A 27,245-nucleotide genomic window follows, 5' to 3' on the forward strand; every position below is an offset into this window, starting at 1 on the left:
AACATAGTTCAAGAGTGGTCAAGGACTCGTTAGTTCTTGGAGGACCATGAATCTTTGAACAAATAAGAAATTTTGGAAATTCATGATTCTTTGGAGATAGCTGAACCATCGTGTTAGAACATCAGATTCATTTGAATTAATTGAATGATTCATCCAATTCCGTTTTGACTCTGGATGTCAGATACAACACTTTTGCGTTCGAAGTTACCACTAAGGTGTACTACTTACTACTTGGAGGATTGGGGATAGGTGTACTAAACAGGACAGATTAAACAGAGTGCGCTTCTGTGCGTGTGTGAGTGTCTACAAGATGGTGGGCAACTAGCGAAGATAATACGTAGGTGTGATAGGGAAATAAAACAGAGCGGAGAGAAAGCTTGGGAAGAGCGCGACGCCACCCTGAGCACCGCATGCCAACCAATGGGATGGGAGGTCCCGGCCTTGTGTGCGTGACGTGGTGTTTGGTGCGTTCGGTTGGCGTCGTCGTTCGCAGGGGTCGCTAACGAGGGCGTTTGCGAACTGGCTTCAGCTTTCATTGAGCCACCAGAAGCTTTCCTGCTGCTCTGTGCGCTGCGCCTTCCGCAGCCTTTTCTCCCTCTTGCGTATCTTCTTAATGCGTCTTAGGTAATAATTTACTTTGATTGGATTATCGTCGTAATAGTCCATCAGCGTCTCGCAGTACGCCCGTCCGATGTGCTCGTAATCCTGCGGGTGGAGATTATGGGATGAGCGTTAGGCCAAATGGGAGCTACGTACGTAACGTGTGATCTGCTTACCGCAGTGGAAAAGTGGGTACCGGCGCGGCCTCCCATCGTGCTGCCACCGAAGGACGCTTCAAGCGTGTAGCTATTGGTGACGCCCAGCACCCACACGACGATCCGGCCGGTGCCTTCCTTGTTCTTCTGCACCTTAAACTTGCAGTTCTCGAACGAAAACTAGAAGCAGGAGAAGTGTGCGCGTGAAAAAAAAAAACAGCCAAATCCTTTGCCAATTCCCCCTGTACCTTGTCTGCCACATTCTTGTGCAGCATCAGCGGGAAGACTTGCTCCAGCAGGCGTCGGTCCGGGTGCCGCTTGAGGTTCTCGCACCCATAAATGAACACGTTGTGTTTGCGCGAGTGCGCATGCATATCGCAGTACATCGCGACTCCGCAATCCTCCATCAGTCTGTAATGCACAGGGTAGGGTGAGCGTTAGAAGCGTACAGCAAGTGAACAGAGTCTACGCGCTACCTACCTTCTTATCATTGCCTTCGTGTTCCAGATCGAGGGATAGGTTTCGCGTATCACCGTGCGATACTGGCGATTGAGATCGCGCCCCGTCAGCGAGCTGCGGGTATTGCCCACGATGACGCCGTCCGGGTTGAGCATCGGTACCAGCTTGAAGATGAACTTATGCCGTAGCTTCTTTGCCTGCGATAGAAGTGAATGGCTGTTGGGACCGTAACGCTATGAGCCTGACCCATACTTACCACGTACGAATCGCCGGTAATGAAGTCCATCAGACCCTTCATCATCCAGGAGGACGGGCTCTCACCCGGATGAACACGTGCGGTGATAATGACTGCTTTCTTTTTCTGCGTGCGAGAAACAAGACGTTCGAGATGTTAGGATCTTCCGCGCGGTATCTTCCCAGGTCTGGTCGCTACCTTTTGATTGTCGTCTTCGTGCGTGGTCGGCGCGGTGACGGTGAGATAGTAGACGTTGTTGCCGGCGAGCGACCGGCAGAGCAGCCGCAGCTTGCAGAACTTCGATTTGACCGGGTTGCGCTGGATGCACATCAGATAGTCCTGCAGGTCGGAGTAGGTGTACGGGTAGCTGTGGGCGAAGTAGACCGTATCGCCGTCGTACTTGAACTCGATGTTGAACGACAGCGTGAACGAACTGGTGCCGATGTACTCGTCCTCGTCGTCATCGGCCGGCCGGTGATGGTAGTGGCTGTAATTGTATCCATTGCTGCAGGGGTAGGGGAAGAGATAGCAAAAGGAAGACATCCCGCCGCGCAGCGTGACGTGAGACTAGGACGTACTTCTTATACGACTACTACTACTACTACTACTACTACTACTACTACTACTACTACTACTACTACTACGTGGGCCCAAATAACCGCGTGACAATTGTCATACCTGTTGTCCTCGTTTCGGAAGTAGGCAATGTTGTCGCCGCACCGTCTCCAGCCGACCTGATTGCATTCCGCATCCATCGTCGAGTACATCAGCGGCCGCATGCCCTCCTTGTAGAGGCTGTCCGGTTTCGTTAGATTGATGATGGAGAATCTGTGAAAGGAGAAGCAAACGTTACTCCAACTACAACTACGAAACAAACACACACAGACAGCCAAGAGAGAGAGAGAGAGACACACACACACACAAACAAGGTTCTTTGACCTCACTGATGATGCTCCAAGAAAATCTTAGCTTGCAGGATGGCGCAAGAAGCTGTTGACCGAAGCTGTTGAAGTTGTTGCAACATACACGACCGAGTCGTGACAACATTGTCCCAAACCCGCGCACACCCTTCCGGCCTTGTGACCGCCTGTTTCGAATTATTTTCGTATCGCGTTCCGGATCCCGGAATAAACGGCGAGAAAGAGGTTCCGTGGGGTTGGGGACCACCGGAGCGCAACAACCAACAGCTGTGCCGTCTTAATTGGTTAACCCGGGTCCCCGGGACCTGTATTTCATATTTTTTTTTACTGCCAGTCTAAAACTGTCCCATTTGGCGAGCGTAGTGCACCAACCGACGAGCGAACCGACCACCCTGAGCGGGGAGAGAGAAAAAATAGTTTGGTGTTTCCTCGGAAGCATCAACACTGTGTCGACAGCTGGAAGAAGCGCTCCTCCCGGGGGGATGGTCGTTGTGCATCGGACGTGTTGTGGTTGTTCTTTTTTTTTATTGCTTCCTCGAACACGTTCGACACGGTGCTTTGTGTTCATTCGGATGACATGGGTTGTTGGATAAATAATGACCCGCACTGTAGTTGTCTCGCCAACTTCCAGTTGTTGTGGAAGATCTTTGGCCCCGGGGAGCGGAGGATAGCTCTGGGAGCTTGAGTTTGAGTTTAGGTCATCTAGATATTTATAAAAGCAAAGGTCGTCATTGTTGGAGTGGACCTTCCCGAAGAGAATGTATGATTCTTTAAAGTATAATGGAGAGATTTTTGGGTCCTCCTGGTCGTTCCAAAATGTCTCCCATGCAACCCTGTAATATCTTAGCAGCATCCAAGATGTGCTGCGCGCTATTTCTAGCGCATGCTGCAACCGTTCCAACAACTTCCTCAGAACTACAGCCAAACCGTTTGATTCCGTTTCGGAAACATTCAAATCGGCCGCTATGCGCGAAATAGTAAACCGCTATTCTTGGCCAAAGGTTTCCCCCGCGTGTGCATCCAAAGTAAGCAGGACCATTAATTGGTTTGCGTGGACTTGCAAGGTCCACGCGTTGGAGATCGCGTCGGTTGTTTGTAATCCCTGCTGTTGTGTTTACTGGCGCCGTTGCTTCCCGTTCGGAAGAGTCGGAAAAGGTCGTGGAGCAGCCGGAGCAGTACCCGCGCGCGTGGAACAACGCCCGGTCGTTAAGCATAATAATCGGCTCATTTCGCACGCCCCGCCCGTGCTGCCTCAAGTCAGCTGGGCCCACAAGCGCGAACGCAGTTTGATCATTCGCGTTCACTGTGTGTGTGTCACGACGGGCCCAGTAAAGGCGTTGGAAATTTCGGTGTATATTTATACACCGAACAAAGGGGGGATGGGAGAGAAAATATCACCCAAAAACCACAAGGTTCAGTAATTAATGGCGAGATTTTGGGACCATTTAGTGCTCTGTCTGTGTGTGTGTGTGTGTGCGCGCGCGAGTGTGTGAAAGATGGATGGAAACGGCGAAATCGAAAATATCGTCCAAACGGTGGTGTCTTTTTGGTTTGCTGGTTCGTTGCAGATCTGGTTGGATCTTGCGCGTGGGTCGTCAAAATGATGAGCGCGCGTGCTCGTAAACCCGAAACCCGGATCGGACATCGACACCATATGCTCTGGCCGACGTCGTGTTGCGCACGGCACAGCTACTGTATGCATAGGTCTCTCACCCTCCCTGCACTATGTCTGTGGTTCGGAGTTGCTAGGAGCGTTAGCTAGGACGAAAAGCAGCGGTCACTCACCTGTACACTACCTTCGCCTTGGTGTTCTTCACCTGAAAGTAGAACCACTGCGTGTGCCGGTTGGTGTACATGTCCGGCCGCAGGTAGAGCTCGTAGTAGGTCGGCGTGATCTTGATCGCGCGCCCGAGATTGCCGCTCTCGAACCGGGACTCGAACACGAGATCGTCCGGATCGAGCGGCGTCGGATGGGCGGCCGGCTGGGCCTTCGAGCCGCCGACCGTCGAGCGGCTAAACTGCGGACAGAGATCGGGTGTACGATTAGTGGTGGTCTTGGTCATGCTAGCCGGTACCGCAGGCGACGACCCCGTCTGTTCGCCGTCGGAGTCATCCGACTCGTCACTGTTGTTGTTGTTGTTGTTGTTGTTGTCGTTGTTGGTGCTGCTGGTACTATCCACGTGTCTGAGTGGTTGGCAACCGTCACGATCACTGTCGGGACTGCTGCTCACTGCCTCCCTGTCACACACTGTGCTACTGTCGACCTGCCTCTGGACATTCCCTTCGCTCGATGCGCCGCCAGCCGACGCCCGTTTGCGCAAATGCATGGCGACAAGCTCCCGATCGGGTGTCGGTGACTCCTCCACCACCTGATGGACGATCTGGTTCTCCTCGTCGTACGGCAGAATCTCGCCCGCATCGTTCATCTCCTCGTACGAGTAGTCCCGGTCGACGTACTCGCTCGCCTCCCACTGCAGCAGGGTGCGCTGGAGCCGCCGGCGAAGCTGCCGAAGCTGCCGAAGCACCGACCCGCCACCCTTCCCCGGGCACGGTACGGGTTCGGGCTCGGGCTGCGTTACCTCGTCATCCACCGGCAACTGTGTGGCGCCATGTGAGCATGGAAGAAACAGAAAAAGCGCGCCACAGAAATCCAGTTAATGAGCTACCAGTCCGCGCTCGCTTCGAACTGCTCGAAAAGGGACTCAAAGCTGTAGCTAATGAGTGGGTAGATGGGACGGGCCGGTAGAGGGGTTAGCAAGGAGGTGGGGGGGGAGGGACCCAGTTTGCTCTGCAGTATTAGAGATGTGCGTCGTCGTGTTCTTTTGCAGCCGCAGTAAAGGGTTTTACGCTTTTGGACGGGACAACAATGGTGTGCATTGGGGTGTTTGGCGTTGCTTTGCTTGGTGTAGTACACGCACTGAGATGAGATGAGTGCCCCAGGCGGGCAGTACGAGAGCATCCGCTTTGCATCGGATGGTGAAAGAGCACACGTATGGACGACTGCATCCCATTGCCAGCTGTACGAGTTATGGCGACGAGATTACTCGACTCCTTGCCTGGAGTTTGCTCTTGCATGTCCTTTTGTCCTTGTACATGGGACTCGTTTTTTTTTACAGTCGCCTGCGGGGAAAAGCGAAGCTCGATGGTCGATGGCGAGATGAGGCAGCCACACAACACCAACAACAACAACAACAACAACTGCGACAACACAAACAAACACGCACAAGCGACACAGCATGTGTTAAGTTATCTAGATCCGCGCACGGTGGTGGAATTGGTCGGGCAGGTGCCCGAGGCGGGTTAGCGCGAGCCAGGAGCGGAAGTACTTACGTAGTGCACGGCACTAGTCGGGTTGTAGTTGTACACGATGATGCCATTCTCTTCGCCTACCGGGCGCGGTTGCAGCTCCTTGCCGGTCGGCTGGTAGTACGGTTCCGGCGTTTCCGGTGCGTCGTCCAGGTGATACACGCGCTCCTCAAGCACCTGAGCGGGAGAAAGGCATAGAGAGTGCAATAATGAGTGATGCTTTCGCGGAAGCGGCTGGAATGGTTCTTCCAAATTGAAATGAAGTTAAAATTACTCTGCTTTATGGCCTCCTTAGATTGTGCACTTGCGTTGGAAGTGGCAGGCAAATAGCAGGAATAAAACATTACTACTCCAGTTTTTGGATCATTACAACAAACGTTAACACAACCTTCTGTATGTATCACTTAATGCTTGGTGTTTTATAACTTTGCTAACTCATTGTGACATACAGGTGAGCTAAGTAATGATTGGGAGATATTCTGGAATTGAAATTTGTTGCATAGGACACTCTCTAGGATCTAGGCTCTAGATTTAGGCCTCTGTAGACAAGGAACTTTAAATGACTATTTCTGCTTTTCCACATCTGCTTTATTCCCTGAGACCTTTGATTATTCCATTTCAAAAAGCGAAGACCAAATCACTTCCTCGTCGGCTCCACACATCCCAAGTAGATCCTCACTTGAAACTTCAACACTTGGAGACTAAATTTCGCCAAGAATTGGATTGGATTTGTACCCGGGGGATATCATGTGTTAGATTGCTCGACACATTTGCACGGTTAAGATGTTAAGAAGATGTTAAAAACCAAGATGACAACTAGATGTTGAGGTTCCTGGAGTAGCTGGATGCAATTGTTTGTCAGATCCCAACATAACTAGACGTCGAACTAAGAATTAACGCCGCAACGTTTAAATCCTCTTCCACTTCGGTATGTTTGTGATCGTTGTTTGTTTGTGTTTGTGACAAAAACGTCACCAGAAATTCGATGAAAGCTAACCGGGACAAAATGGACGCATACATCCTTCGGAAAAACGTAAAAGCAGGATTGGAACTTACGTAATAAAATTTAAGATTTATCACTGAGCACCCGATGTGGCGATTGAACGCAATAAAGCTTACACCACGTCGTGCGTAGGCGTTACTGTAGACGCGTAAATTAGTCTCCAAAACGCAAAAACCCTCGTTTTTGACGCCTCACTTTGGAATTACTCGACCTTTTCGCTGGCGTCCAACAGTCGATAGCGTCGCATCAAGCATCGAGTCGGTCGGTGCTCTGCTACGTACCCATTACTCCTTGTTAGCGTGCCCCCGCACAGCAAGACGTTAATTACAATGTATGTGACATTTTCTAGCTCGTATCGACTGCTGGTAACCGCCACCGTCCCGCATCGAGCAAGCAATTAAAAGCTTCTCCGCACAAAACCACCAGAGCTTATAGCAACAGCCGCCCGGGGGGACGCACATAAATTTAATGGCGCTGCTCGGGCTGGGCTGACCGCCGAGAGAGGATAAAAGGTTAATCAATGCCGGCGACCGGGAGCGCCCACCGCTTGCGTGGCACTTAGCAAAAAGGGATATTTATTCATCATAAAAGCAAAGCAAAGGGGGAAAGAAAATCTAATCGATCCCCTCACCAACCTCAAATTGGGACGAAAGCCCCCCCGGTAAGGGAAGGGGGCGGGAATGGGTGTCTAAATTTAGCAGCACCGGTGTGGCTCCTGTGCCGGTGGGCGAGGATTCGAATAACAAACAGGAGTCATTGTACCTTTGGTTTCGAAGCACAGCAACAAAAAACAAAGTGAAAAGCCATCCTAGATTGGCAACATACTCTGACAGTAAGAGTGAGGACCGGGGATGGGGGGGGGGGTGGGGGGGTGTGGTGGATTGGAGAGAACAAAGCCCGTTTTTTTTGTGCTCCTGTTATTCGACTTTCTTTCGCCGACTAACCAACTAAGCAGCGAAAGCAGCGGTGGCGACGAAATGGGGTTCCGTCCTGCCCGGGCCGCGCCAGGGTGTGCTGAAAATTCATTGCACGAACGCGGCTCGCACGCGGTGGTACCTCCTGAATGACTTCATCAGGACGCGCCCGAAACACCGGGGGTGGTGGAGGCGAAGTATCGATGGCGGAATTTCGGTACCATTCCACTTGCGTGCTTCCGCTTGATTGGTGAACCCCCCCTTCCCCTCACTCGGGTGACGTAACACTGGGGGGGAGGGGGCGAGTAGGTTTTGGGGGCTTTTGGAAATGGGCAGGAGGGAGGGGATTCCCCAGTTGAAAGAGTACGGTGGTAAAATGCCGGCTGCATCGATCTGTGATGGGTTCGTTTGATTGGCTGCTTTGCGAGGGAAGAAAATATTCGCTAGTGAGGCAAAAAAAAAACACACACACACACACACACTCAAAAAAAAAAACAAACGAAGCAAACGATATATTAGCAAGCAAGGAAAAACAATGCAACAACAACAAAAAATAAACATATACACACGCGAGAATTTGCGTTATTTTGGAGCTGCTTTCATAAAAAAAACAATGTGAAAAAAAACAAACTTCCCACATACCAAAACAGCAAAAAAAAAAAACCGCAAACAACCAGAGGGTTGGGTAAAGAAATTAATTTCCCTTCACTGCCAGACGAACAAGCCCAAACACCACACGGGCTCTCGTACCCTCGGTACCTCCCCCGGGGCTGGCAGACGTCATCGCCATCGGACTTGCTTTGCGTCCTGCAGAGAACATGTTTTTGTGTGTGTGTGTGTGTGTGTGTGTGTGTGTGTGTGTGTGTGTGTGTGTGTGTGTGTGTGTGTGTGTGTGTGTGTGTGTGTTTGTTCTTCACAACAACTGCCTTTGATCCTCACAATTCCGCCTAACACTGAAGTCACTTCATCGCGTAGTGTCCACCCCAAACACACACCACATACGAAACTACCCACTGAAAGCAAATGGTAGCACACATTCAGTACACCGTATGTCACCCGCACCTTTCGCCGGATGCGCGGGACAGCCAACACGGGCAAGGACGGTAAACAAAACTAAAAACAAAACAAAAAATAAAATAAACGCAAAGAAAGAAGGCAAAGTTTGAAGGCTTCTCGGTGCTTCAAAATTTCGTTCCGAACTCGCCCCCCCCCCCCTCCCCCCCCGAAATATCCGTCACACACACACACACACACACACACACACACACACACACACACACACACACACACACACACACACACACACACACACACACACACACACACATCCTGCCATGAACCAATTAACATCATCTACACACCCGTGCGCCCGGTGCCGTGACCAGGAGCCACTTGTGAAGCGCGGGCAACTTTCGGGAGCGGCAGGCTTTTCTCCCTGCAATCAACGCGCGCAAACACACTTGTCAAAACGCACCCAGAGTGGGGGAAGCAATCCAATACGTAAGCAACAACAACAACAACAACAAAAAACCTTGAAAACTTTTTTCTTCGGTTTGGAGGTGTGTGAAGGAAGCGGTGGAATAATAAAAAAAAAGGACTGCTAAATTTAGTGTCTAGCCAGCTGTCCCTCTGATTGTGTGTGTGTGTGTGTGTGCTTTTCAGAGTAGGGAGGTGGAAAGGGAGGAGCGAGCGATCGGAAATGGAAGCTAATTGCCATACCGCACATCACCCCCCCCCCCCCCCCCCGCGCCGCGCACCGGCACCACCGTCGCCCTTAATTTTGAATCTTGATTGGGCGCCAGCTTTTTCGTTCGCAACTTTTCGTTGAGTAATATTTTTCGATTAATGGTAATTAAAACAGTCCAACAAAAAAAGAAAAGGGAAATACAAAGAACGACCGAACGAACGCAAACGCCATCACTTCAACACCTGGTGCCTTTAATTGGCGATTCGTAAAAGGTTGGGTTCGGGGATTGGGAGGACGGCCGGCCGGTTGCCAAATGGAATTCATTAATCGAGTGTACCAATCTTTGAAACATGGTATTGCTGGATCGTTTTGTGTGTGTGTGTGTGTGTGTGTGTGTGTGTGTTGATTTTGTCCTTATTTTCGGTTTACTTTCTTCCAGTTTGTGGAAAAATCTAGTCGCAGACAGTGTTCGGGGACAGGGATTTTTCACTGGAAGACGCCTCACACACATACACTCCGAGCCCTTTGCTTTCCAGCATTTGATTTCATCGATGCCGTTGAAGCACGTACTCTTTCAGACCCCCCCCCCCCTCCGCTCTTCCCCTTCAACCCAACCGTGGCGCAAACGCATAAACAACCGGGCGCCTCCATCGGGTGCTGAACATTTCCACTCGAACAGCCGTTTTGGGCCTCGCTGTTTGATGTTGATTCCGGTGAATGTTTGCGTTCTGTTGGTGTTTCTTTTTTTTTTCGCGTTGCAGAAACATATTCGAACCCATACTGGGGGAAGAGGCGAGAACGCCGTCCCATCACTCCCGCCGTCCGTCGTTGGAAGGGTAAAAAGTTCAAACACACGGACTGGGGGATGTACGGGAAAGGGTCAATGTTCTACATTAGCAGCGGGCTGTAGGCGTCGGTGTGTTCGTGCGAGTGGAATGGGAACGGAGCGCTAGCTTTTCATCGCCCGAAAATTGATTCCGATTTGGGGGTTTCAGGGTTGTCTACATGTTTCTAGCAAATTATTATGAAGAATGGAGCTGACATTTGCAAAATAATGCACAAATAATCTACAATAGCTAATATCAGCTCTACTATTTAAGCTGCACGTAGATAACTAAACCGTGTGTTATATAAATTGCCTCAAAATTACTTTCTATCACCGCTAGTGAGGTTTAGTTTGACACTCCCGATAATAATAAGCCCGGCCGTTTGCTTCTTTCCATGTTAATTTCATTTTGTTCGTTTTTTTTGTTGTTGCTGTTAATGTTTTGTTCACCCACCTGACACTCGATGGGCCATCGGGGGGCCTGCTGGGGGCAATCATAGTCTCGTTCCTTCGGCAGTGCGAACAGTTCCCGCGGCTCCTTCAGGCGTGCGATCGGGCGTAGCGTTTTCGAGTCGGTGTTCACCTCGAGCTGATGCGTTTTGAGGCTGTTCGACAGAAAGCTGCCCAAGTAGCCGGCTGCATGCGCATTCCCCGGGCCGGGACGGTTGTGGAAAGATGTGGAAAGCGAGAAACAGAACGGGACACAAGCGCAGCAAGTGAAAGAAGAAGAGAGAGAGAGAGAGAGAGGAAATGCAAAAAGAAAGAAAGAAAAAAAGGATACAAGAATTAGAGTGAATTGCTTTTTATTTTGGTTTGTTTGAGCGCAAATAGCTTTATTTGTGAGTTATTGCACCGAACGAAGAGAGGAGGGTTTATTGCGGGAATAAAAGATGTGGGGCCGAGAGGGACAACGAGTAGCGCGGTTGAATGGAGATAATCATGAAGAAGAAGAAGAAGAAGAAGAAGAAGAAGGAAAAGAAACGAGCGGGCGAAATAAAAACCTCTTTGTGGGTAAAAATAAATCTTCCCACTGGCGATGCGATTCTTTCATAAGCTTTTCTGTGTACTTCTATGTGTGTGTGTGTGTGTGTGCATGAGTAAGCCACTCGCGTTAAGCAACGATACACCGCCGAAAGGACTCTGCTGGGTCGGTACGAAACCAGCTGCCAGGGAGAGAAGGTTGGTGGTATGAAATGAGCCAAAGTACGCTACGTACAGGCAAAAGTGCAAAAGACATGGGCGCTGATGATGGTGGGCTCCTCCTCCTGCGCTTCCGTGTCCTTGATGAAATGAACGCGAAATCTCATCGATAGGAAAAAGGACCACACACACACACACACATACACACAGCCAGAGACACGGTGAGGGCGAAACGTGCCATCGGAACGAGGCCAACAAGGCACTTGTGTGCAGAAGCCGGGCGAAAGGTTGATGAGGTTACCTTCTCCAACCGCCCGCTTAACCCCCCCCACCCACTCGCAGTCTGATTAAACATTCATAAGGCCCTAATGAGCTTGCGATTTTTTTGTGTTGCTGCTGCCGCTGTACTGTACTTATTATTATTATTATTATTACTATTATTTCGTTACGAGCACACAAACCCCCATCCACCGGATTTCGCGAGGTAAGAACTGATTCGCTGGTTCTGGGCGCAAACAGCCGGCTTTGTCGAATGAAAACGGAACGGAAAGCTCATTTTCTTGAGATGTGCGGTGCTTGTACGCTTTCGCTTGTCCGCCTTTTGCCACACGCGCCACGCCATTCTACCTTCTCGGTAAGAAGCAGATGAGATTTTCCGCTTTTTTTTTTGTGTGTGCGTGCAATGTGACTCAGTGGTTATTGGGAGTATATTAATCATAAGAGGATGGGTTGGGGTTTTTTTTTGTTCGTGGGGCAACGACATTCATTTCATTCCACAAATCTGCCCAAAATCATGTCTCATTCCTAGCTGCTTGCATTCTACCGATAAATGAATGTTCTTTTCCGTTGGATGGATCGTGTTTGTTCGCCATTGGCAGGAGGGATCTATCTCCGGCACGGTGACATTCGTTCTCGAAATAGTGCCGCTTGGATGATAATGCTAAAACGTGCTGCTGCAACGCAACCACTCTTGCTTCGTTGATTAATGATGATTCTGCCTTTTGACTCATCAATCTGATTTTCTGACAGTTAAATAGTTCAAGTTAGTGGAATCGTTCGTGTATTGATTCGAGCCGGTTAATTATTTCTACCGTGATATTCGAATTCTAACTAATTCAAGTCTTTTTTTTGTATTTATTTCATTCTAGATATTGGAAGAGCAGCAGACCAAGAGATAAGGGAGTAAGTATGTTTTTTTTTTGGGTGTTTTTTATACAATTATTTTAGCGTCAGCCTCTTTTGCATTTGATTGTTTGCTCTCCTTGCGATTCTCGACCGAAAGGGCTCTTGCCCAAAAGGATGCTTGCACAGGCAGTAACTCATTTAAAAGTTCGTCCTACCGCACGCGCCGAAGTAACACAGGTCACGGTGGTGGCTTTGATTTTTCCGCCTTTAAATCAACCATGCACAGTGAAGTGGCCGTTGAAAGGGTCTCCGGCACACTTCAACGCAAACGTGATGGGTTTGGTGGTGCAAAAGATTCAAGAAATGTTCTTTTTATACGCATTTTTTTTTTAGTCCTTCGAACCGGATTTTTCGCCGTTTTGCACTTTCTTGTCGCGAAAAATTGTGTTTTAATTTGTTTTTTTTTTTTGTTGCTCCTGACAATTGATTCATCGTTCGACACAGTTTGAGCAGTGCTTCCCATTCCAGGGCATGTACAAAACTGCTCACCGCTAAAGAGCAGCATCATTAATTTCCACCACAATCCCATGCTTTCCCATTGGGGTGTTGAGGAGAAGGGCGGTAGATGGAAAGAGAAAACAAACATGGTGCACCTGATGCGTGCAAATATCAAAAACGCCCCCACACACACACACACATTGGTACACAACAACAACACATTATGGTATGTGGGTGTGTGTGTGCGTGATCTTACAGCGTCCGCCAGGCGGACGTTCGGTAAAGACAACGTAAACATACCGCACCGCGCACCGTGTCGTCGCCACCGCATCAGCGCGCGACACACTATCGCGATTGGCACGGGTTTTTGCGTTTGGTGCACGATCCACCCCGGCACCCCCTCACCACCGCACCCCCCCTCCCCCCCCCCCCCCCCCATGTTAGCTGCCAAGCGAAACAACTGCGAACGATCAGCTGTTTGGGTCGCTGGCAATGATGATGATGGCATCAGAGCAGCCGCAATCGCCACGGGTACGATCCTCGCAGGTTTTTGGTGTCGTTGTTGTTGTTGCAAGATGCACTTGTGTTTGTTTTTCTTTTGTCGCTATTCTGTCCCACTGTTTACGTGCGTGTGTTTGTGCTGGCGGCATTTATTTTGTAAATACAAAACAAACAAGCGGTGCGAGTTTTTTTGCCTCCCCCTTTTGTCGGAAGCAGCATTTAATTTGATCTTTGGTGCTGATCTTAGGGCGAATTGGGCCGCGGGAACATGAAGGGTTTTTTTTTGTCTGTTTCTACGATTCGAAAGCTACCCTCTTCCTTACTGCCCCTTACCGGTGCTGCTGGTAGCGTACGGAATGATTGTTGTGATCGTGGTGGTCGGCTTGGCGAGGTTTCGCGAAGTTGATTGTTGACACTAATTAACTAATTAGCCAGGAATGTGCCCAACATTCGGGACACACTGGCTTGCACGCACCCACACACACACATACACACTCACACACACACACACACCCTTCACGCATACACACGCACACGCACACACGCACACTCACTCACAGTTCCGAAATGATCGACGGAAAGGCAGGCGACACTAGACAACAAACCCGAAGCACGGGAAGACTTCTGTCCAATAAGGGGGTGGGGGGTGGGCTGGCCCGCGAAAAAAGCGCGTTCTGCGTTCGTACGTCCACTGACGAGCGTCTTCACCGTGCGACTAAATGTGCCAAGCGAACGGCTGGCCGGTCTGGCTGGCTGGCTGGCTGGTTGGTTGGTTGTCTGCCTTCGGACTGTATGGGAATGTGCACGCGGTTCCCCCAATCTCCAACAGGACCTCGCTGCACCTGTCTTTCGCTCTCTCTCTCTCTCTCTATCTCTCTCTTTCTGTCGCAAAAATACACCCCCAACCCCTCCCAGTAGGCAGATGCGCTTTTCTATATGTCTGCTCACTCACTCACTCTCTCTCTCTCTCTCTCTGTCGTTCGCTTCTTCTCAGACTCGGGAGGGAAAAGTCTTCCAATGTATGTCATCGTATGAGGCGCGCGCACAAAGGAACAGCGGGAAAGTGTTTGCGAAAGCGAGAGAGAGAGAGAGAGAGATAGAGCGATAGAGGGAGAGGCAAAGCATGGTGAACGCGCTCGCTTTTTCGCGCTTCGTGCTGCTCACAGTCCGTACGCGCTTCACGCAAAGCAGCAGCAGCAGCAGCACCCGCGGCTGCCCGAAGCGAGGAAGCGGTTCGTGTCTCGTGTCGTGCACCATGGGCTCGCCGGTGGTCAGGAGTTAATTTTGCAATCGTTTGCGGGACGGTTTTGCCGTGTGCGCGGTGTGGTTGGTGTTCGGTGGTTTGCGTCGCTCGTGCGCTAGTGCATCGGTTCGTAAAAGTGGTTTTCGATACGTGAACAAATTTCCGAACGGCGTTTGTTTTTTGTTAATTTTGTAAAATTTCCTCTCCCTACATATTCTGCGATCTTACATCATCTTTATCCTTCGTATCTAGAACCAAAACTACATCTTTACTTATATTACCACCTACTCGGGTTGGCCATACATTTTATACGGGAATTTACATTTTTCTATTGGAAAACCCCAATTTTACTTCATTTTTGTTTTTATGATAATAATAATTTTTATGACTTATAACTTTTCGTTACATACAATTTAACGTATGTAACATTTTAAAGAAACATTTAACCATGGAATCTGGAACCATGGAATAGTATCGAGGAGTATATAATATATCTCACAAACCATCAATTATGTGTTGTATCGCCACAGTTGAAGTGTCTAGCACAATATTTAGCGCAAACCCAAGATAAGCCCGTAATTGAACTTGACGCTTGACGAGCACATGGTCGCATTGAACCTTCGGCTTATCTGCATCCCACTGTTGTTATCAGCTTTGGCTTGGGAAGTGCAATCTTACTATCTGTACTGTACTTCCTGCAGTCAATACAGTCGTAGCCACCAAATTTTGGCTCTAAGGCATCAATTTTTGACAGTGCGCATCAATTTTTGACTCTAACGCACCTATTTTTGTGTGTAAGTCATCAATTTTTGACTCTTGTAGGAATAATGACAATTTTACAAGGTATTTAAGCAGATTTTTACCAATTGTTATTCCACAACTCATAAAAAATACAAAAACTGTGTAAATTGATTGTTTCTTGAGAAAAAATGATGAAATTTTAGAATTTCTAAAGCTTTTGTTTACAGCTGAAAATTCATGCCAATATTTTTCACTCCATTAAATCTTCTAAATTGGCAAAACAATTGTTTTATTTTAAATTCTATCAATAAAATTATTCACTGCTTAACTTAATTTCAATCATTTCAAAACACACACTTTCAGAAATTACATAAAATTTTGTAAATAAAGCGATTGACTCACAGTCAAAAATTGATGCCTTCGATGCAAAAATCGTGAAACGCTGTCAAAAATTGGTGCCTTCGAGACAAAAATAAGTGAGTTAGAGTCAAAATTTAGCGGCAACGACTGTAAGAATGATGTTGTGTTGGTCCCAGGGGGTTCTCCCCACATTTCCCTTCGCGGGCCGCATTGCTTCGCAAATAACGTTGCTGAGGACCAGTTTGGAGTTACCCGCAGCTAATGCGTGAACGTTATATCACGCTTGTTAAAGAAAATACCAATAAATTTATATTAGTTAACCTAGATTTTTGTGTTAAAAACTTAAAATATTGAATATTGATTGAACTATGTTTTATAATAAACAATTTATTTTACCCTTTACGAAGCCATCACGGGCATTAGTTTGGAGACCCCTGGGATAGTCAATGAATGAAATAAGTTAAATGAAATAAAAAAAAAACACTATTTTTGAACGCATCTGCACCCACTGTGCAGATCGTTTTCTCTCTTTCTCCCACTTGCGCTGATCCAATTTGAAGCAAATAAACCACCAAGCAGAAGCGCAGCAGTATAGCTCCTCGATGAGACAAGCAATTGGCGCATGATATACGATACACACTCCACGAGTCCCCCAAAACGAGGTGGGCGTGGGAAACAACAAGCCGCGGGGAGCGGGCAGATTTATGTCTGTGTGTGTGTGTAGGTGGGTACGCACGTACGTCGGATCGTATGGCACGCATCATCTCGCGTCCATCATCCCCGGGGGCAAGCCAAACGCCCGTGTAAAAAGCTGACCGAAAAAATGGGCGATGGAAAACAAATGTCACTTGGCAGCTGGTGCAGGCCGCTTATGTTTGCCCCTTTCCATGCGCCGCCACCCCTCGTTTTGGTCCAGTTCAAACAGGTTGTTTGCGACGGAAGAGTTTTGGCAAGCACAAAACTCGGATGATGCGCTCTGGAGCGAAGACACCGAACACCCGCAGCAAAGTACCGTCCTCCAGGGGGGTTGTTTTTCCTTTTGCTTTGTTGTTTTTTTTTTTTTAACCTACGCATCATTTGATTTCCTCAAACCGGGCCTTGGTAGGGGCAGTGACAGGTTTTGTGTTTTTGTGCTTCCGTATAATATCTGGTGATGTCGTCAGATCTCGCAGCGCATAAAAAAAAGGAAAGCTCTTCAACAAGATCAAACAGATCCAATGTTGATTTGTCCTCCCTTGAAACTGGAGCTGGATGGAAATAGCTTTTCTGTTGTCGTATCGTTCTCTCCTGCCTTTCTCTCCCATAAAAGCAGGTGCACAACCAAACTCATCTCATGCTGTCACATGCACAGCGCGAAACAAACAGGTCGTCCATCCGTGGAAGCACTGAAGAACTGTTATCGTGTAAACTTATTTAATTACTGACTTGCTCGCCTTATCTTATTGGAGCAAACATCAAAGGGGTTGCAGTATGAAGCATTCCAGAGGAGTAAATATTCTCTCCATAGCAGCAAAAAAAAAAAGTCACAATAATGTCACCACAAAGTTCGCTTCTTGTGATTCTTCTGGGTAGAAAATCCCCTCACAAAAAAAGAAGATACGCGTTTTTTAAATATATCTGCTCATTGCTGGTCACCCGGTTTCTTCGTACGGAAAAATGGAAAACAATCTTCGAGCTATCCTGCCACTCTATCCCCCCTCTCCCTTCTCTCTCTCTCTCTCTCTGTCCTTAACCGTAAGATTTTCGCCAAAGGTACGCCAAATTTCTGTTTATTTTTCGGCTCCTCAGAAACGAACGAGAAAAACAAAACACAACGGTGGTCGGGCGTGTGTGTCTTACTGAATGTTCCCCGCGCAGCGTCGCCGCAGCCGGGCTTGTTTATATGTCACACACATGTCACCGACACTGTTTCCAATCTTGGAACGTCCCATATCGTGGTTACGCGCGGCACATAGCGTATGCGTTCTCCCGGGTGGCGATTGATTTTCATCCATTGGCAGTTGGCGTAATTTCCTGGTGTTCAAACAAAAAAAACCGTTCCTCCAAACGTGTGCGTTGGGCGTGTGGTAAATAAGGCGACCCAGGTGGGGTGGGTGGTGCTAGCAAGATGGTTTGGGTCGAGCGCGCGCTCTAATTGATCTGGCACACCCGGGAAGACAACTATCCGCACGGGCGCGAAAGCGAAAGCCCGCTAGCAGAATGTCATTGAAGGGCTGCCCAAGTATTAATAGCTCACACGCCGTTACGTTACGTGCTTTGTCTCTTTATCGGCGGGTGAATGATAGCACCCCAAGCGCTCGCTTTGCGCTTCCTGCACGTGATTGGCGGCCAGCGATCGATGATTGGGGCTGGCTTTCGATCGCGCAATCCACTGTCGCCGACTGTCGCGGTCGTCGTCGATGCACAACGCTTCTTTGCCGGGGTACAGGAATGTGACATCGCAGCATCACGCAACACCATTACGTGGGCGGAACGGTTTCGGTGAGGTGTGTTACGGGTAGCTTCAGTCTCGGGCTGACGTATGCACATATAAGGAGAGGAATGGGGGGGGGGGGGGGGATTGGGGCATGTGGCAGGTGTAGTAGTGATGCTTGGCTAGTACGCAAGTGTTGACTGCAAACTGTCACTGAACGCTCTTTTGAAGGTCGATCATCGTTCGGCCGTGTGCAAGAGAAAGTGGGGAGTGTGTGTGTGGGTGTGTGTGTTTGGACTATTACTAATGCGAACGATCAGCTGGTGGTCGGGTCGATGTCGCCGTTGCTCAGCTGATCGGCATTCAGCCACGCGGATGTATCGAGCGGTTCTGCGTCGTGTAACCAGCAATGATTCTTAGGAGCTCAAAATACGTTCTACCTTAAAAGCTTTCCATCGGGTGAGCTATACGAAGAAGACAGTAAGCTTGGATCTTGTTAGAACCTTAGATTGAGTACCTGTTTAATCAGAGTTTGAAGCATAGCAGATGACATCAGACCTGTTCGTGCCACGAACATTGGTTTGGATTGGATTGGATATACTTTGACCATCTGCAGTGAGATGCTGTCCAATTATTTCCAATCATTTGGTGTCTCAATCCCCTGTACTTGCAACATATACTACTTCGAGTAGACTACCTCAACTAGGGAAATAGCAGGAATTCTGGCTAAGAAGCGTAAAACAATATCCCGTCAAGGTAATGATAGACTCTTTGATGCCGGTTACTGGTGACAAGGGGCAGCTGCGTGGTCATATATTCATTATTATCTTCATACTTGAACGAGATAATACTGCAAGAGAAATACAGAACCTTCATGGTGTGTAAGATGATCCAGAATACTTTGAGACAGCATTTGTTATCTAACAATATGAAAGAGTTTGATACATAGGTGAATGAACAGTAACATATCACCTATGAACCTATCGGTCCCGTTGGAACGTTGGGATAGAAACCTTTAGCTAATCAAATCAAGAATATTGATTGATTGTGCACCTTGGGTTTTGCCTAGAAGATATCAATTGTATTCCAAAACTTTTGAAATCTAACCGTTGTGTCCTCAAAAAACGTTAAGAAGTTCAAAACACCAAAACCATAGCAATAAGATATATCCTTGAGTGTCCTTAGCAGGTGATGACTCAATCTAAGAACATCACAGATACTAATAAATCCTTGACTGGGACGTTGGGATGGTAAGTGTATGAGTAGCATGGATATTGATAAGTTTTTGTGGCTATTTTTGAAACCCTCAGTGTTTTTGAAGATATTACGTAAAATCTTGGAGCAGTGGACCAACCAACCAACCAATGTGCAACAATGCAATTCGTAATTGAAGCACTAATGACCCAGGAACAGTGGGCATGATGCCGGAACAGCGGACTCGCCGCGACGCCCCTGCACAACATTCCACCATCTTGTGTTTGCTCAATTGCTAAACAACGGGCGCGTTTGGTCGTGTCATTCCTTCAACCCGCACCCGCGGTGGTGACGGGCATCGCAGGCAACAGCACAGACAAACCGGCGGGGTTCGAGAGTTGGTGCAAAACGCCAGCGCCGCTACTCTCTCCACCTTGATTTGTTTTGGGTTTTTGTTGGCCTTCCGGTGGTGTATATGTGGTTATTTACCGGGGTGCCGAGGGTTCCGTTTGTTGACTCATTTTCGGACAGGTTTTTTTTTCAGTTTTTGGATACCCGTTTGTGTGTGTGTATCGTCGTATTCCACCACACGGACTTCAACAATTTCAGCGAAAAAGAAAAGAACGTCCTGCAATAGATGAATCAGGCATGGGGGAAATATATATATATATAAACACACACAGACACAACTGGCCGCCTTCTCGAGGTTGGTTGTTGGGAACGAAGCCCCGCGGGTGGTGGTGGCTAGGTGGCGAACTTTCCTTTTGCTAGACACATCCCTATTTGTTCCCCCGCACGAGGATCCGGGTTGGGGCACCCTGTTGTCTGCTGTGGAATGTTGAGTGACGGGCGAAAATTATTTTCACAGCCCACAACCCCCTCCCACCCAGCCCAGTAGTGGGCTGTACATGTCGTACGTGTTTGCTTGTATTGATGGCTAGAAGACGCGTGTGAGTCACGCGTCTATTTGGAGCCTTTTCGGGAAGAAACTCGTCTCGTTTTACTGTTACTATTGAAGAAGTGTAAAGATTCTGGAACTCATTTCAGGATCTTTCAATGCACTGCATCTCTCCAATACAACTCTCTCTCTGTCACACACACACACACACACACACACACACACACACACACACTGTTGTTGCTCACTCTAACCTTTTGCTGCGAGTGTGGCACAGACGGGAAATAGCTGCGTCTGCAGACAGCGAACCCGATCGCCTGCCGCCAGGCTCCAGTTCATGATGGCGCTCGCTGGTCCCGGTCGTCCTCCTCCTCTTCCTCTTCCTCCTCCTCCTCCCCGTCGTCGTCGTCTTGGTTCGTCTCTACCCGCCCGGTGCACATGTCCTTACGCACTCGCGCGTGAAACGAAACCGCCGCAAGGGCCGCCGCGCTAAAGGGGACACACGCGGAGGCGCACCAATTACACACACACACACACACACACGAAACGCACACACTACGCGGATGCACCCTGGAGCAGCAGCAGCAGCACGTGTAGCACAGGACAGCACGGGACAATGGTCGGCTTGGCTCTGGCATTGCAGCTGCACCCCGGGCTGTGTGGTACGGCCGAGCGGTTCTGGGGTTCGTTTCCGCTTGCGCGTCCCCGGCCGCTTCCCTTCCCATTCGCCCGTCCGTCTCATCGCCCCTGCCTTCGCTACGGCAGTGCAGGACACATCAAATTCAGTCCAAGGTTCCAACCCCAGTTCTATCGTTTTTTTTTTTTTTAACCCAAGCTCCATTCGCGTTTTAGAGCGGGTGGGGACGTGTGTATGAGACGTCCGCGACCGCCGCCACCACCGTTCGCTTTCTCTTTCATCCACAAACCACACCCGGGTCCTTTCCACGAGTACATTAACTATACTCCTTATGCCCCGTGTCTGCCTCCAGTTCGCTCATCGGGCTCGCTGCTCAACCGCACGCGGGTTGTACGCAGGCTCGGGAACACCCCGGGGGAGATGGGCGAAGGGCACGGCGGGATCCCCGATCCGTCTGATGTCGACCCCAACCTCATAATGGTGCCCGCCGGGCGGCAGCAACCAACCGGCGGCGACGGAGTCAAGCTCAAAAAATCAGGTAACCAGGGCAGCAAAACATCAAAGGCTCGGTTGCGCTTGGTGCCCGCCGCGTGGGTATGAGGAGAGAGCGGGACACGCAGAAAGAGACGGAGAATTCCGCTTTTCAATCTACCCGTGAAAACGGGGGCCGTCTTGGTGGTGTTGCCGGAGTTGAGGCATCGCCCCGGAGCGTCTGCGAGGTATCGGGTGGGCCGCCACGACGTATGCGCAGTTTGCTGTGCGTGAGTGAGTCTTCAGCATTGCATCGCCGACCAAGCGACCAAGCTGGACAGCGCGTAACGTCCTCTGCCCGGTCTGGGACCGGCGGCTGTTTTCCCACCAACGCACACGGTGCGGCTATGTGCTTGCTTTTCATTTCGTGTGCCCCCTGGAGCAGTCGTTGGGAAGACCCCGATCCAGACAACAGGGGGCAGGGACGTGCTGGGCCGGGTTTCTTCTCAAAGCCATCGATTTCCCGTCACCGGACGGCGCGATGTGTTTTCTTAGGCCCGGTGTGGATGTGTGTGCCGTCGCTGGAAAATCGAGCGCCAAGCGACGAACACGTTCGGAGAAGCGTTCGAGTGGTGCAAGGCATTGATTGGTTGTTGTTGGCTGTGTGCTTTCTAGCCCAGACCGTGACCTAATGAGGCACTCATCTTGTCGGCACTGCTTGGTGTGTGTGTGTGTGTGTGCTGCCGTTCAGTCCTGCCTTTCCTTTGTCTTGGACTCGGACTCGCTGCGAAACCAGCTGCACAGAGGGAGCCGCTTTGTACTCCGAAATAGACGTTTGCGTAGCGCGCGATGCGCTTTCGTTTCTATTACGAGCTGCATTAAAACTGTTCCGAGCTGTGTCAGGTAAAGTTCGACAAAGTGCACAGGGGAAGCGATGAAAAAGCAGGCGGGAAAACTTGAATCGCTTCCCTCGGCTTGGATCGTTTCTGTCCTTGCGCTGAATATTCTTTCGCGCTTTGTTGCAACTCAACTGAAACATTCGTTTGCCACTTGAAGTCGAGGGGTGGGGGGAATGACTACGGTTGAGGGGCACCGGGGCAAGGCAGGACGGTGGGAGTGCCGTTTGCAGCGAAAGTTAGTCGGCAGTCTTTCCTTTTTTTTCATATTTCCTTTCATTCTTCAACGTCATCTTCCAACTCCAACCCCTCCATCCCATCGTATGACCAAACAAACCCTGCTCCCCTCTCCACTGCCACGATTTAACCCCCCCTCCTCCTCCCCCTCCTCCTCCTCCTCTTGAGAGTAAGGGGGAATATTGCACGCGATCCGGCACAAAGGACCAAGCGTATGTTTCCCGGGGTTTACTGGAAAAAGATTTCTTCTCTACACATTCCGGTACCGCGCGCGCCTCTCACACTTTTCCAACCCACCCATTCCATAGGGAACTTCTGCACTCCCATTCGCTGCTCGCCATCAACGAGGGGGAGCGTTACCCTTTGCTACGCTTGCTGTGCTGCACAGAATATTGAACAAACAACATTCCGGCGCGTGTGCGAGGAGCGGTCGGTGTCGTCGTCTCCTGCGGGTGAAACACCAGGGGAACACACACACACACATACCCCTTTGGTGGTGGTTTACCCCTTTCGTGAAGATTAGGACATGAACATGGACGGATTGGACGTGGAGATATAATAATGTAGTGCCATTCACCGGAATCGGCTCGTAATCCGATCGAGACACGAGAGCGTGAGAACCTGGACCAATCGTGCCGCGAACAACTCTTGGGTGTGTTGTTGGGTTGGGAGGGTAAAGGTGTTGTGCAGCAGAGGGTGAATATGAAGTAAAGTAGTGAAAAGTGCGCCGCCCCCGAGCGTTGTTTGACACCGTTGGGGATGGGAAACGGTTCACGGCCGGGCTTGTAGGAGCCGGCTCGTCTACCCATTCGGCCACTAGACTGCCCCGCTAGTGGGGCGTTAACTCTTGATGCTATTCAGCCAGTCGAACAGAAAGATACAATTTTATGTGCGTGACAGATTGTCGCAGCTGTATTTTAGTAAAGCTACGCTGCTTCTTACTTATTGGTCCTTCTTCTTTGATAATGATTTGATTATTCTGGAAACTTTTCTTTGTTGGTGTTTGACACTTGTTGGCATTATTTGACAATAAGCAGGATTATTTTGAGATTGGACTTTGATTGTGGCCCTCGAGGGGCATCAATTTTACTTTTTTCAAACTTTAGTTTTTAAGTGCTAATATTTGTGTAAGTGGAAATATAAATCGGCATTAGCTTCAGTCGTTTACAAACATTGACAAACAGCGAAAACACTCAAAGTCTCGTACACACCTAACCCTCCTAATACTCATTTGCTATTTCCTCCTTCTCTTTATGCCTTTCGATCGCCGTCATACTAAAGTATTCAATTATTCTATGCTACATTTACACACACAGATACACACACACACCCAATCCGGAAAAGGCTTTTTTCGCAGTTTTTGAAAGCTCCGAGCGAGTTTCGACGTCGTTGGAAGGTAAATGAACCTGATCACGTCCCTCTTGGCTCTCTGTCTCGCTTTGCCCTTTCCAAAACCTCAACGCTGGTAGGAGTAATAACTTCGCCATCCTGCTTCCTCTCATGCAGTCCATCCACGTGTGTGTGTGTGTGTGTGAGCTAAGGTTTCCGTGTTACGTGGCGTACCCCGTTGCGGTCTAATTTACATGGCGAGTTGTAAGCCCGCGAGGATGAGCAACCCCACGAACGAGCTACCCAGCCCTGCGCCCTGGAATTCCTCGTGTCACGGCAGCAATGCGGGCAAGGGGTTGCTATTCGCACTGCTGCCATTTCCCACGGATTGATAGGTCGCGTTGCGAGGCAGGATGTGCAGGACTGTCTTAAAATAGCTCCTGGGCATTGTTGACCATTCCGAGCGAGCGAACCATTTGCTTTCAAAAATAGCGCGCCAGAAAGTTTGACAGCTGTCAAGCGTACTTGTTGCAAAGCGTTGCATCGCGTTCTCTCGCAGGAACTTGTCAATCCATGGACCAGAAGTTCCCTCCCAGCAACCGCGTGACAGTTTTTTTTTTTGGTTTTCGTGTGGTTTCGTGCCTCTCCGGGAGCGGGGAAAGGAAAGGGCGGTGGTGGCTTTGATTTATATTGTTTCTATTTGTTACTACAAATAAATAAATACATCACGCGAAACACACGAACTCGTTACGTTTGCTGCTCCTCCCATCGCTCCCCAGGCAGCATGGCGCTAGCGGGACACTGCTTTGGATAACACGAAGCACCTCCCGCCACGCTTCTTTGTGTTTGTGTGTGTGTGTGTTGATTGTACACCCCACGTGGCAGTTACAAATGTCATCCGCAGGATCGAAGGAGGTCACACAATAATCGGAACAAGCAAAAGGACCTGGTACAAAGAAAAACGAAAAACGGGAAATCCATTAACCCCAGCGCGCATCCTTTTTGAGGCTATGGCATACGCTAAGGCTCGCCTAGACTAGGGGGTGGGGGGAGTTGCTCGCTTTGGATCCTGATTTATGGACGACTCGTGTGCCGACATCCCCTCCAACTGCTGCTGCCCTACTAACACAAAAAGACGCCCCATTTTATGTTTCGAAAGCGCTCGTTCGTTGCGGTTTTGTGGCCAACCTAGTTTGAAGCGCATTGACAGGGAATTTGGAGGGGGAGAAGGCATGGTTGGGACATTCGTTTCGGGAGATTTTAATTGAGTGATAGCCTAGTATCACAGACGGGAGTCGGTGGTCGCTTACCTTCGTTGAGGTTCAAGGGTGCGTCCATCATCGTGCTTCTCGGGAGAGGTGTTGCAGCTAAACGGCAGGATGTTGCAGGATGGTTGGGATGTTCGGGAGATCTCTTTATCTGGTCGGCACTCTACCTACGGCCGGCTGGAGACACTGCAGTCCACGCGGTGGCACCTCTTAGCCATCTCTGGTGCGCCCGGGCACATCAATATCGCTTCGTTTGACTCGCTGATGTTGGCGCTGGTGAGGTTGCTGTGGTTGATCGGAGACCTACTGGACACGAGGACACTACTGGACACACCAGACACTCTCTCACTCACACACTCACGCGTTCTGAAGATGTTAGTCGCACCGCTATCACAGTGTGACAACCCACGTGCGGTGAAGGGAAGTACGCACACGCACCAGCACCGAGAGCACCGATCCAGATGCAAACGTTGCGGACCGTTGTGACGTCTCCGCACGCTGGGATGGCTACCGTGGTACTGCCAGCGTGCCAGAGCAGTGCCTGGTCCCTGGTGCTGTGTCCTGTTGCGGTAACGCGGTGTGTTGCTTTGCCACTGGATGCCACTGACTGACGAAGACCCGCCGCCAACCGTTACCATCCCACCGCTTGCGCGCATCTCTCCTGTGCGGTTCCTGCCGCTGAGAGTGTGGTGAGCTTTCGAGCAGAGTGGCAACTTGCGTGGCAACCACCACCACCACCACCACCACGACCCACACTGCGCACTGTTCTCGCTCGCGCACCGCACGCGCTGCTGTCTCTATCTTGCTTTCGTTCCGGCGTACAGGCCAGACCTCAGCTACTGCCTCGTGTTGGACAAACTTCCTTCTTTTTTTTGTCGCTCGGCTCTCTCTCCGGGGGTCCACCACCTGGTGTGGTCCCGGGCCACCGCAACCACCTGCAGGGCAAATGGGGCAGGAGCAGCTTACGCGCGTGTGTGTGTGTGTGTCCCGGAGGTGGGGAAAGGATGGGACGAAGACACGACCGCCAGTGTCGACACGCGCTCGTCCGTGTCGTGCAAAAGACCTCGCGTATGCTTTGTGTCTCGCGTCGCATTTTGGAAGAAGCTTTGTCCGGAAGGAGCAACGAAGCAGGAAGAAGAACAAGAAACAGGCTGACACAGGACACAAAGAACGCTGCCGGGGGGTGTGTGTGTGTGTGTGTGTGAATGTCGAGGGCTTTTGCATGTGGCATGTTGCCGAGACACTGTTGACGTGTCGTGTCGGCATCTGGGGCCGTACGCGAAGATGACGTATGGGGTATTTCCAACCAGCGACGACCAGTCATCGCGGGCGCAGTGCACGCGATCGGGAGATGCGGGTGACCTGCGAGGACTTTGTTCATTAGCTTCCCCGCAGGGTTAATGGAAGATACTGGCACGCGAACCAGATTTTTGGGGTTCCGAAATCCTTGATCCCGTGGCCGGCGTCGTACATCTTCGCCAAGATATTGGGGTCTGAAGTTTGAAGATCTTCGTGCGAACCTTGGATATCCTTGGGCTCTAAGTGTACCGTAAAGGTAGGTCACGATAGCAGCAACTACAGCGCTTTTTTATCTTCTACTCTTCCCTCTCTGGATGTCTCTCGCTGGATGCGCCTGCCCGCAGGTAAGGTGAACGAACCCAACCGGACTGCCCCGAGAATGCTCCTTCAGGGGCGAAGTCATCCGGTCTAGATTTATTGGTGGAGCTATAAATATTGCTGGAATGTACCATTGTACGTCCAACATCGGGCACTAATCGGTGGAGTACCTCCACGCTTCCCGTATTTCTCTCGCTTGTTCGTACTCTCTATCTCTCTCTCTCTCTCTCTCTTTCTCTCTGCTCGGAGAACCCTTTCTTTGGGCGCAAAATGGACCCAGAGCAATGCAAAACTTCTCCCCTAAACTAGCACAAAGTCTTCGCTTGATCAATAATATCTGCGCCACCTCTCTCCCCCGTTTCAAGCAGGAGTTTGGGCACTCCTCGGAAATAAAAAAGCTCTCGCATCGAAACACGCCTTCACCCCACACACACACACACACTTTTTTGTGTTACGAAGTGAGCCCTGCCTGCGTTGTTGATGCGGACGAGCGACGATTGTGGGCGCAAACCATTCCCAGAGTCCTTCGAGTGAGGTCCCCAAAAAATTTAGAGAGCGTTTTTTTTTACTTT

General features: G+C 49.8%; 2 protein-coding genes across 5 annotated transcripts in view; one reads left to right on the forward strand and one right to left on the reverse strand.

Moving 5' to 3' along the window:
• Nucleotides 1-25,704, reverse strand: part of LOC1272157 (cytosolic carboxypeptidase 2) — a 32,463-nt gene extending 6,759 nt beyond the window's left edge. The window contains exons 1-11 of one of the 4 annotated variants that reach the window (XM_061646123.1): nucleotides 25,099-25,704; nucleotides 10,560-10,741; nucleotides 5,700-5,852; nucleotides 4,155-4,966; nucleotides 2,128-2,277; nucleotides 1,648-1,954; nucleotides 1,471-1,575; nucleotides 1,236-1,411; nucleotides 1,004-1,166; nucleotides 777-935; nucleotides 637-705 (exon numbers count right to left, since the gene is read on the reverse strand). In XM_061646123.1, coding sequence (XP_061502107.1) covers nucleotides 637-705; nucleotides 777-935; nucleotides 1,004-1,166; nucleotides 1,236-1,411; nucleotides 1,471-1,575; nucleotides 1,648-1,954; nucleotides 2,128-2,277; nucleotides 4,155-4,966; nucleotides 5,700-5,852; nucleotides 10,560-10,741; nucleotides 25,099-25,129 — 2,307 coding nt within the window. In that variant the 5' untranslated portion in view covers nucleotides 25,130-25,704. Of the gene's footprint in view, nucleotides 1-636; nucleotides 706-776; nucleotides 936-1,003; nucleotides 1,167-1,235; nucleotides 1,412-1,470; nucleotides 1,576-1,647; nucleotides 1,955-2,127; nucleotides 2,278-4,154; nucleotides 4,967-5,699; nucleotides 5,853-10,559; nucleotides 10,742-20,472; nucleotides 20,839-25,098 lie in introns of those variants that run through there. The other 3 variants (XM_061646124.1, XM_061646120.1, XM_061646115.1) reach the window with 3 other exon arrangements.
• The window catches only part of LOC1272156 (glutamine-dependent NAD(+) synthetase), a 38,237-nt gene that overhangs the window by 6,566 nt on the left and 4,426 nt on the right, over nucleotides 1-27,245 (forward strand). The window contains exon 2 of the mRNA XM_061646135.1: nucleotides 12,394-12,427. The gene's annotated coding sequence lies outside the window, so the exon portion shown is untranslated. The remainder of the gene's footprint in view (nucleotides 1-12,393; nucleotides 12,428-27,245) is intronic.

This window comes from Anopheles gambiae, chromosome X (assembly GCF_943734735.2).
Source record: "Anopheles gambiae chromosome X, idAnoGambNW_F1_1, whole genome shotgun sequence".
Classification (NCBI taxonomy): domain Eukaryota; kingdom Metazoa; phylum Arthropoda; class Insecta; order Diptera; family Culicidae; genus Anopheles; species Anopheles gambiae.